The 10,809-nt window shown below is 36.5% G+C and overlaps 3 protein-coding genes across 7 annotated transcripts; 1 reads left to right on the top strand and 2 right to left on the bottom strand.

Annotated features, from left to right (window-relative positions):
• Positions 1–12: 12 nt before the first annotated feature.
• On the bottom strand, positions 13–3,400 carry LOC105213821 (CTD nuclear envelope phosphatase 1 homolog). Of its 5 annotated transcripts, none has more exons than XM_011186904.3 (6): positions 3,097–3,400; positions 2,030–2,190; positions 1,658–1,915; positions 1,410–1,592; positions 1,147–1,341; positions 13–1,075 (listed from the first exon to the last, which is right to left on the bottom strand). In XM_011186904.3, exons 2-5 carry the CDS (start codon positions 2,126–2,128, stop codon positions 1,150–1,152), a joined length of 732 nt encoding a protein of 243 aa, XP_011185206.1. In that variant the 5' UTR covers positions 2,129–2,190; positions 3,097–3,400; the 3' UTR covers positions 13–1,075; positions 1,147–1,149. The 5 variants fall into 5 exon arrangements, with proteins under 5 accessions (XP_011185206.1, XP_011185205.1, XP_011185207.1 ...); XM_011186903.3 differs by having other exon boundaries at positions 3,193–3,399; XM_011186905.3 differs by lacking the exon at positions 3,097–3,400 and adding an exon at positions 2,666–2,815.
• A 471-nt stretch (positions 3,401–3,871) lies between these two features.
• Positions 3,872–7,809, top strand: LOC105213822 (trithorax group protein osa). The gene is made up of 3 exons (XM_011186907.3): positions 3,872–4,779; positions 4,870–5,245; positions 5,323–7,809. The coding sequence occupies exons 1-3, from the start codon at positions 4,255–4,257 to the stop codon at positions 6,747–6,749; spliced, it is 2,328 nt and encodes a 775-aa protein (XP_011185209.2). The 5' UTR covers positions 3,872–4,254; the 3' UTR covers positions 6,750–7,809.
• On the bottom strand, positions 7,471–10,095 carry LOC105213823 (GPI transamidase component PIG-T). Its single transcript, XM_011186908.3, has 2 exons — positions 9,802–10,095; positions 7,471–9,719 (listed from the first exon to the last, which is right to left on the bottom strand). Exons 1-2 carry the CDS (start codon positions 9,974–9,976, stop codon positions 8,101–8,103), a joined length of 1,794 nt encoding a protein of 597 aa, XP_011185210.2. The 5' UTR covers positions 9,977–10,095; the 3' UTR covers positions 7,471–8,100.
• Between the last annotated feature and the right edge of the window lie 714 nt (positions 10,096–10,809).

The raw sequence follows: 10,809 nt of genomic DNA, 5'->3' as shown, positions 1-10,809 counted from the left end.
AATAACAAAACGCAAATTTTCACCATTTCACAAAAAAGCAAATTGGCCAAAAATACTTTAATTTACAACATCATTATTGAAAATAAAAATAAAACATTTCCATAGGTGACAGACTATCCTTGATAGTTGAACGCTCCATTATTCTGTTCAATATATACTTCAAACTTACTACAAACTTACAAGCTATTCTTAATTTCTTTGTTGACATAAAGTTAATTCTAAATGATAACTGAGTCAGTTTGTTCTTAATCATAGATTTCTTTAATTTTCAGACATTGCTGTTGTTTTTTTTTTTTGCATTTTTATTCTGTTCAATGAAAACATAATATCAAGAGGAAACAAGCAAGAGAAATCGTTCAAACCTTTTCTCAATATGGTTAAGTGGATGTTACTTTTATGCGTTTATTGTACTGGTACATGGCCATCGGTATTGTTTGTGGTTGTTGATCCTTTTGATATTTCATTTTTTATAATTAATTGAATAACATATTCAGTAATTTAAATAGATTGGCTTGCGCTGCCATTAAATGCTACTTCAAATTATACAATATAATTTTCATGCTCATATATAATACACAAAGCAAACAATTCATTTCAATACGTTCTGCCATATGTTCTATGTTCTATGAATTAACACTTTGTTAGTACTTAAAATAATTCATTTTTGTTTTTTTTTGTTTTTTGTTTCCAATAAATAATTTTTTAGTCAAAACACATATTTATTACAATAGACATAAATATAAATAATTCTTTAGCAAATTATATATGTAGATACAATTTACGAATTATATTTTGTTTATTAAATATATATTAAGCGAATTTATCAAGTGGTAAACAGTTTTCCTAACTTCGCTTAAAATGCGAATATGGAAAGTCAGGCTGGGGTGGAAGATATCAAGAAGAGGAAAAGTTGGATAATATGTTTTAGGTCTTTATGTATGCTTTTGTATGTAGGTATGTCAAAACTAGTGTTGGTGTATTGAATTGGATTCCTTTCTCATTAATAATGCTTATTATATAAAACAAACTAAAAACTCGTTTAAGCGTCACAGCACCAAATTTTTAATCTGTAAAACTGTAAACAAAAAACAAAATTATGAATAATACATTTTACCTTAAATCATTGTTTTATGCACACACACACACCTGCTACCATAAACGATGCAAATGTAAATTTCTTGACAAAACTGAACGCACGTCTTTCGTAAACCTCAAAGCGTCCAGCATTGGAAGAAGTGAAAGCAGCGCAACATCCATTGGGTCGGAGAACCAACTCTTTATGGGTATCGCGTTGTTAGGAAAGCAACGATATGCGCCAGGTGAATTGTCAATAATAAATATCTAGTAAGGAAATATTTATAATTTAATTATACAACAAAGCAATATAAAATTTAATTTTCTTCAATTACTCTATTCAAGTCACTGCAGATAGCAGATAAATCTTTGGTGTAAGAACTGAAATCAGGTGTGCAATGCTGACGATAATAACGCCGACGCAAAATATTACGTCCGTTGTCCAGTTTATCAGCTACTGCAGCGCCATAAATCTCCATACTCGCTGTAAATACAACTAGGTCATACCATTGTGAAACCTAAAGCCGTAAACAAATTAGTCAACTATTTAGAATGCTCAATTTTTAATTTCAATCCCACTTACCACATCCAAAAAATAGTCTACATGAGGTCGTTTATGAACAAAAAAACGAACTGGATGATGGTCAATAATTACTTTGACCGTAAAGTCATGCGGGGTGCCAGGCTTCACGGTATTTCGTGACATTGCGCTGTGGTGTGAATGTATGAGCGTTTCATCCAGATCTAAAACAAGTGTTTTCCGTTGCACTATACTAAGGCGATGTCTTGACACCGGCGATAATGGGAAGAGTTCATATTTGACTGGTTGATATTGTACAATCTGAAAGAGTTTATAACAAGTTAAAAGTGATTTGAGCTATTTGAAAGGCGATTTCCAATTGGAAAAAAAATATATTATTTTTTTAAACCTAAAGTAAAAGTATTTAGTGCTTACCGAGCGAACTTGTCTGTTGAACATAAAACAGATGCATGTCCACACTCTTGACAGTAGTACTGATAAAGCGCTGAAGTTCATTTGTACGAAAGAAAACATTGGTAAGCGACGTCGATAGCGTCTTACCAATTTTTACACAATCTCAGGAAGTTTAGAAGCAGCTACAAAGTTCAGAACAAAAGTTAACTATTTCAAAATATTTGTATACGAATTGATTAAAATTATTATCTTTATAGCAAATCAAATAGAGCCTGTATTTTCAACATCGGATTGGGGAAAAGCGCGGCAACGATACATCAAGATGTGCAACAACAAAATCAATAAACGAATACACAGATAATTATATTATTTTATCAAGTAGTTGAAATTTTGGTAAAATAAAATAATTTCCACCTTCGATGCCTGATTTTGATAGTCTAGTACCTCAGAATAATACCACAAAATATAATTTTATTTACACAGCGCTGTTTATGTGATTTTTACAAATTTTCGCTTTGTTTTTTCCAATTCTCTTTTGCACAATTCTCTAAATGTAGGTATATAAATGCGAAAACGATTCGAACTGTGGACAACCAGCATATAGGGTACAAACACATATTAATTTTTCAATACCGTGTTGCGAGAATTAAAACTTACATTTAAAAAAAAAATTATATGAATACTGCTATCATAATACGAATATCAGCCAGGAGTAAATAAACTTGTCTAATTCTAAATATCTTTTACGAACGTCATATTATGTAAATGAAAGTAAAAGAAGTATTGAAAGAAAATGCGCCCTTGGCCTTTGGCCAAAAATATTACAGTTCCACAACGGAAGTATATCAGCAAATTTATGGTCCTACTATATATAATATAATTTATTGTACTTTTAGACACCTCAAAATATTTCAGAAACAGGAATTTATTATCAGAATTGCGAAAAATCTTTGCCGAGCAGTATATTTTTTACATTTGTTGTAAGTTTTACAAATATTCTAAGAAATGGCAACTCTAACATATTTTCGCACATTTTCCGCATATTTGCTCACAATTTACAACAACTCGGCTCATTTCTTCGCTCTTACATATTATTTATTTCCTCTCTGCCTTGTACTGGTTTCTATTTTTCTATTATACTTTGTTATCCACTTCGTTTTCCAATTTGATCACTGGGTTTTTACCTATCTATCCAATTACAACACCAACTTTCCGTCTATTTACTTAGATTTTGTTAAGTGTTTGCAAACATTTAGAAAAATAGTCCTTTGCACATAAATTTTAATTAAACCCGATTCAATTTCTCATCAACCGCTTTAACTCCGACTATCTTCTCCACAAACACTGTTGAATAAATATCTGCGAATTTTTCATTCGCAATTGTTGCCATATCAATTTAATATTAAACTACTCTGCCTTGCTTTCCGACCCTAAATTGCTCGTTTGAATTTTTTCTCTAAAAATATTTTCATAAAACAAAATACTTAAAAGAAATTAGTAAATCTTTTTCAAATTTAAATCTGATTTCATAAATAGATAAGCTGTAAAGAAAATAATAAAAAATTTACATTTAGCAACTACCGTTTACAAATTTCACGGCGAAAAAATATCATTGCGAAGTTAGCTCCGATTCGTGAAGTGTTGCGTTTTATTGTGCTGATTGGAAAAATCAAGTATACTCAAACATGACTTAATTTGCATTTTTGCTATAAACTTCTGTTATTAAATTGCTAACTAGAAAGTGCAACTAAAATTTATTTATTTATTTATCTTTTTCAATCTTAATAAACATGCTACATAAAAACTTTTTGTTTTAAAAGTGTTGAGTAAATTTATTGCAAAAAAGCCCATAAAAAGCAACTCTAAGCATTTGGGCGAATTAATCGTGCAGTCAACGTCAACCGAGTTTGTAGTTATCCCTAGCGTCATTTGTTCGCGAAAAATGTGGAATTTAGTTTTTTAATTGTAAATTAAGTTTTACTAAAGTTATGTAAATTTTTTTATATTTAGTGCGCTATATAACTAAAATAGTTTAAGTCCTAAGAATCTAGGCACAAATTGACTTATAAAAAAGTGTTAAAATACAAAGCCAAAGATTTAGAGAGAGAAAAAAAATCGTAAAAGTTTGGACTACTTTGAAAAGCAAACTATTTAATTTTTTCTTCCCCCGTTAAATAATAACCGCTAAAATTGTGGAAAAACAGGAGAAAACTCCGAAGCGGAAGAAGAAGGCTGCAGCCAGTAAAATGTCTGCAGTTTATTCGCCGCAACAACCGCAGCAGTCTGCGCCCCCAGGTGCTGTACTGCAACCGCCTCAGCCACCAACGCCGACGTCGATGCAACAACAACAACAACAGCAGCAGCAACCACCGGGTGTTGGTGTTGGCGCCGGCGTTGGCGTTGGAGGAGTGGGGATGGGTGGTCCCCAAGGAGTGCCAATGGGTTCCGGTGGTCCAATACAACGAGGTCCTGCAATGGTTGGCAGTGGCGGCGGACCGGTAGGGCCTCCATCTTCAGTTGGTAGTGGGGGAATGATGGGCGGTGTTGCACCACCGCCGTCATCTCAACGCGGTGGTATGCCGCCATCGCCGAGCCCAGCACAAATACAAAAAATACTTGACGATAATTGTGGTCTTATACAAACAATTCAAGACTTTCAAACCATGGGCAAAGCCCAGGAGTGCATGACATATCATATGGCACTACACAGAAATCTCGTTTATTTGGCTCAACTAGCCGATCCAACTATGAACATTGCTCAGATATTGCCGGTGAGTTTTGCTAGTTAATAAGCGGTGACGGTTGCAGTACGCATTAAAAATATTTATGTATTCGTGTTTGTGTGTTTATGATTCGTTTAGCATCCACATGTTCTTCAACAGCAGGCAGCACAACAGCAGGGTCCACATGGTATGATGGGTGCACCACAGCCACCACAACAGGGTGGACCACCGACTGGTGCAAACCAACCACAAATAGCAGGTATGCCACCAATGTCGCATGCAGATGGAAATGTGCAACCTTCAGCAGGAGCTCAAATGCCGTATGGTGGTCAACCACCACAATCGCATCAAGGAATGACACCAAACTCTCAACCTCAACAAGGTCCTCCCCAACAAGCAATTAATTCTCAACAAGCTGGCCAACAACAACCACAACAAGGCGGTGTTTATCGCGTGAATACTACACCTCAATCAGGCAATCAACAACCACCAACTGTGTCAAATGCTGGAACGAGTAAGTGTAAAGTCTATGATAAATAAAGATATTATTTTAAAACTATTAATTAATAATAATATTTATGATCTTATTAGATCAACAACGACCAAGTGTTCAAGCTGGCCAACAGCCGGGTCAAGGGCCACAACAACAGGCCCCCAATCCCCAACAAGGTCCACCTCCACAACCGCAATATCGCGGCAATTATCAACAACAACACAGTCATTATCCTGGCTATCCACCACAAAGCCAACCATCATACCAACCTCAAGGCGGTTATCCCTATGGTCCGCCCGCTCAAGGTTACGGTCCACCGCCGCCAAATGCACAAGGTGGTTATCACCATGCAGGTATGCCTCCGACATCATCAGCAGGTGGTGGTCCACCAGGGCAACATGGCTACGCCAATGCCAGTGGCCAGCAAGGTCCTCCAGGCGCTTATCCACCACCTCCGCCTAACCAGCAAGTTCCACCAGGTCAGCAACCACCTCCTTCTCAAATGTATGGTCCACCCACAACTGGGCAAGGACCACCACCACCGCCAAATCAATATGGTCCACCGCAAGGTGGTAACAACGCCCCACCACCAATGGCATACGGTGGTTATGGTGGCCCTCCACCAAGTAGTTATGGACAAGCGTCGAATGCATTGCCCGGAGGTTATGGCCCACCTCCACAAAATCCAACACAATCGCCCTATCCGCCACAGTCACCATACCAGCAGGGTGGTGCGCCCGGTGGCTATCCGGGTCAGACGCCGCAACAGCAACAAACATCACAGGGTAACAGCGGTGGCTATAGTTCCTCGCCAAGTCCCGGTCAAACACCGCCACCTCCAACAAATCAACAAACCCCCAATTCGGCCAACCCAAATGGGCCTAATGCTCCGCCAGCAAGTGTGCAATCCACTTCTCCATCAACTGCTTCTGGGAATATCGGCGTCAACAGCGGTCCACCAAACCAACAAACACAATCAACTCAGCAACAACAACAGCAGCAGCAACAACAACAACAACAACAACAACAATATGGTAGCCAACAACCTCCAGTTTCTAGTGGACCGCCACAACCACATGGATCAGCACCACAGCAACAACAACCAGTATATTCATCAGCAGGTGCACCCACTGGTGGCCCCGCTCCATATGGAGCGCCAACACAGCAGCAGCAACAACAACCGCCGGGATCAAATGGACCGCCTACGGTGCCACCAAACACAACGGCACCGCCGAATGGTACTCCCCAGATGCCCAATCAGCAGTATCAACCACCACCGGCCGGTCAACCGTACGGTGCGCCTCCACCACAGGCCTACGGTCCACCACCACCCAGTGGTGGTTATCCGGGCCATGGCTATCATCAACCGCAGGGCGGCTACGGTGGTATGCCACAAGGACAATATCCCCCCTCACAGGGATATCAAGGATATAGACCCACTGGTGGACAGATGCCACCGCCAGGCGCACCACAAGGGCCGCCCACAAATGCATATTCATACTACGGTAATCAACCGCCACAATAAGTGTTTGCCCGACAAGAAGATTGAAAACGAGGTAGACAGACGTCAACTGTTTAATACTATTGCGAAATTCATTTCAATATATATATGATATATATATATTCCTAGTTAAATAAGAAAACAAATCGCAATTAATTGGAAATTTATAAAAAAAACGGACAAATTGGAGAGTTAACGGAATCCTTAGAGACATTTACATGCATGCATTGGGGGTATCTTGACCTCAAAATAGAAAATTTTGACATCCACAATGAACCGAAAACAAATAGAAGTCTACACAAATGGCTCTGCTGAACAAATATTAACATGCATGCAACTCGCTAAAAATATTTCGTCAAACTCAACTAGTTTGTATTAACGAATCCAGTTATTTGTGACACTGAAAATGAAAGAAACTTTTATATCTGGACTAAAATTCTTACATTTATTTGAATTCTTCATGCTTCCGATGTGTTAATATAGAGCCTTGGAAGATGAAATGTATTATTGTAGTTCGCAAGTAAAGAAGGACTACACAAAGTGAATTAGTGAACGCATGCAATTTATAGAAATTTTCGTTATTGAATATGCCGACAACAATGCAATTGACTTTTATTATTTAAAGAAATTAAAAAAAATATGTACTAAGTTGCTAGCTTCTGTTTGTCGCCGTTATCGAGAAATTTCATGGAAACTATACAAATTTACTTAAAAATTGTTAAAATAAAAAATAAGTATAAAGATGTTACAAAAGCGTAGGTCAAAGTAAATAAACAATATACATATGTAATATTTAATACTAATAGTAACCTATCAATGGCAATGTACGCATTCCCCTTTTATATAATATTGATTACGGCAAACATATTGAACGGAATGCAAATTACGGCAACATAAAATTATTGCGATGAATTCAAATATGTAACATTAGACTTAATCAATACTATATAATACAACAAGTAGTTTACGTTTGATTGACAAGCCATCAGGCGAAATAATTTTTTATTCACATATGATATCGCTACTATCCTAATAAATATGTCTATGTGTATTCGTCACATTTATACAAAATAGAATAATTAAAGTATTTTCATTTATTAAGGGAGAGTATAGGTAAAATAAAAAAAAAAACAGCTGATATGATATCGCTACTATCCTAATAAATATGTCTATGTGTATTCGTCACATTTATACAAAATAGAATAATTAAAGTATTTTCATTTATTAAGGGAGAGTATAGGTAAAATAAAAAAAAAAAACAGCTGACAGTATTACACAAATAATTACAATTTTACTAGCAACATATGAAGTAGAAAAACTTAATTTTAAATTTATAAAATTATCATTTTATTACTGCAAAATTTTATTATTATTATTATTTGATGCCAGCAAGTGAATGTCCAATTACAGCATCGTCATTAAGCGCTTCTGGTTTGTCAGTGTTGGTATCGGTTTTATTTTGCTTGCGTCTGAACAATTTCTGCATCAATCTACCCTTAAGCGATTGCGGTTGTGCGTCTTTTTGCTCGACCACTATACGTTTGGTAGCTACGCTGTGTATGGGTCCGAAGGCCAACGCTACGACGGTACAAGCGAGACAAATGACATTGTACGGCATGCTAAAATCAGGCGTTGGCAACGATAATATTAGTGATTCTGTACGAATTTCTAGGAAATATGAGGGACGCGAGGCATTGAATGAATCGGCAAAAAGGTGTTTATCAACTGGTATGGCTGTGTAATTGCGTCCAACTGGTAACTGTGTTGTGATTATGGCAGATCCCAGGTAATGGCCATGATTTGCATCAGGCGGGTATTCGAGCCACTTTAGGAAAATATAATCAAAGTCGAATGATATTTGTACGGTACTCAAAGCGGGTATTTCAAAGAGTAATTCTAAATGATAGGGACGTAATCGCTGCACGCCTGGTATGTAATGCATGACGCGTGGTTTTATAATGTACTCTGCGCCGTTTTCCGATTGTACAGTTAACTTCAGTGTATGCATGTAGGAAGGCACGAACCAGGGTATGTTTTCTTGCATAACGATCGGTAGTGCAGAATAATGTTTGTTTGTAATTTGTGTAAGTATTTGTCCCCTCTCCTGACCGTGCCCTAATATGTAACGATGCGCATACAGCGGTGGTGTTGGAGTAATTAATATGTTCGATTTCGTCTTCTTGTTTATCCAAGCGATATTGAATAGTTTATCTTCTTCCAATCGTTGTATATCATATACACCCAAAGTTGTTGTGCTTCCACCACGCTTCGAGGTAACGTTGTACAAGGGTGTTGGTGTTAAATCATATGGTTGATCATCCAGACTAACATAAATTTTACTACTCTTCGCCAATGTACAATGCCCATTGAGGCCCTGCCCGAATAGACGACGCAACGAGAAATCGCCATTGGTTCCCAGCAACTTCGGGTCATATACCATATTTGCAGTTTCGGTGAATTCCAAAATGCAATTTGTATTGTATGATTCACATATTGTACGCATTTTCATGCCCAGTGAGTGATAATTGGTATTGTGTACGTAGCCAGAGTTGAGTAATGAAGCAAATCCTTGTTTACTATCGCAGGGTAACAACTTCTTCCATGGTGTTAAATTTTCCGTGCAAACAATTTCCCGCGGCAAACTTGCGTACCGTACAAATTGTGGTATATTTGACTTGCTACCCGAGACAAATTGTGGTCGAAAACTATACTTTGGTTCAACGCTATTTGTTTTGTCAATAAAATTCAGTGAGGCACACAAAATTCCGGAAAATGTGCCAGCTAGCTTCACCCACTGATCATCGACGTCAGTGGAAGTTAAATTTTCTCCAGCAAACCATGCTCTTACCTCTGCGCCTGGGGCGTTGTCCATTACTGGATAACCATAAGTTTCATATCGCCAAAGCCCTTGTGTTAACCCGATATGCAATTCCTTAACATCGTAAAGCAATAATGTTTCGGCAATTGGACGAGGAATAAGCTGAGTGTTGTGTACTGAAATGTAAATGCCACTATTAAAATTTTTAAATTAAAAATTAAAATTTTTTTTTAAATCATAAATAGTGTTTGTTCTTACAATTTTCTCTATCGCCATAATGCCAACGAGTGGTGAACTGAAAAAATGTATTGACTAGCCCATTAGTCAAAGGGCGTACGTATAGTTCCTCGTGAAATTCACTAGACTCTTTTACCGCAACAATAGATGATACACATAACAGAATAAGGAATATAATACTGATTCCGAGCTCCATTTTCACAGAATGTTAATATATTAATTCACAAAAGTTTATGACAACAATAAACATTGCAGAACAACCAACAAATTTTATTAATACTACTGCCGGCTGATCAATAACCAAATGTCAAATAAAGGTTTGAAAACTTGCTAACAGGGCTTACGAGTCACATCAAATCTATATGTAATTATTATGAGACATTACGAGAACATTTAAAATAAATTTTTACAAAGAGAAAATAAAAATTTGTGTTTGCATAAAATAATAAATAATTATTTTACCGAATACCGAATATAGTTAAAAAATTATTTTAATAATATATATGTTTTATTTTTTTAAAGTCTGTTGACAAAAAATACAACACTGGGTTTCAAATAGGGAATAGATGAAATAAGAACATTGTAAAGTGTAGTAGAATTTATATACTTCTCTTCTTCTTCAACGCGAATCGGATGTAATGTGTCATTAATAGCCAACTGTGGCCAATCTTCACGTTCATCCTATTTAAATTTATTTATAAATAGCCTATGATAATACCACAATACTTAAACACTTCTTAAATAACGGTCTCATCTGCTTAACATAGTTAAAATTCCATGCATCGATAATTTCTGTAATTTCCTTGTTTTACCATGTTTACAATTAGTTAATATTGTATAGCCAATATAGATACATATATTACCCAATTATACATTAATTAATGCATTAACCAACTTCGCACTCTTGAAAGCTTAAAAATCGTATGATTTAATCGAATAACAAAACCTCAGCATTTGAAGAATATTCCGTTCCCTCTATGGGTTTATGTAATTGAAACGGATCCGGATATATATCCGATCAAGAACTGT

The sequence above is a fragment of the Zeugodacus cucurbitae genome, chromosome 5 (assembly GCF_028554725.1).
Source record: "Zeugodacus cucurbitae isolate PBARC_wt_2022May chromosome 5, idZeuCucr1.2, whole genome shotgun sequence".
NCBI classification, from domain to species: Eukaryota; Metazoa; Arthropoda; class Insecta; order Diptera; family Tephritidae; genus Zeugodacus; species Zeugodacus cucurbitae.
The sequence above is the reverse complement of the archived record's forward strand: the minus strand, read 5'-3'. Positions and strand labels throughout refer to the sequence as shown.

What these genes read in the sequence shown, in the direction of transcription:
- LOC105213822 (XM_011186907.3), top strand. Translation starts at nt 4,255, where the DNA reads ATGTCTGCAGTTTATTCGCCGCAACAACCGCAGCAGTCTGCGCCCCCA. An exon ending in ACATTGCTCAGATATTGCCG is followed by an intron (nt 4,780 to 4,869) that starts GTGAGTTTTGCT and finishes TGATTCGTTTAG; the next exon opens with CATCCACATGTTCTTCAACA. An exon ending in TGTGTCAAATGCTGGAACGA is followed by an intron (nt 5,246 to 5,322) that starts GTAAGTGTAAAG and finishes TGATCTTATTAG; the next exon opens with ATCAACAACGACCAAGTGTT.
- LOC105213823 (XM_011186908.3), bottom strand. Translation starts at nt 9,976, where the DNA reads ATGGAGCTCGGAATCAGTATTATATTCCTTATTCTGTTATGTGTATCA. An exon ending in TTATGGCGATAGAGAAAATT is followed by an intron (nt 9,720 to 9,801) that starts GTAAGAACAAAC and finishes TTTACATTTCAG; the next exon opens with TACACAACACTCAGCTTATT.
- LOC105213821 (XM_011186904.3), bottom strand. Translation starts at nt 2,128, where the DNA reads ATGTTTTCTTTCGTACAAATGAACTTCAGCGCTTTATCAGTACTACTG. An exon ending in TAGACTATTTTTTGGATGTG is followed by an intron (nt 1,593 to 1,657) that starts GTAAGTGGGATT and finishes TTACGGCTTTAG; the next exon opens with GTTTCACAATGGTATGACCT. An exon ending in TCTGCAGTGACTTGAATAGA is followed by an intron (nt 1,342 to 1,409) that starts GTAATTGAAGAA and finishes TTTCCTTACTAG; the next exon opens with ATATTTATTATTGACAATTC.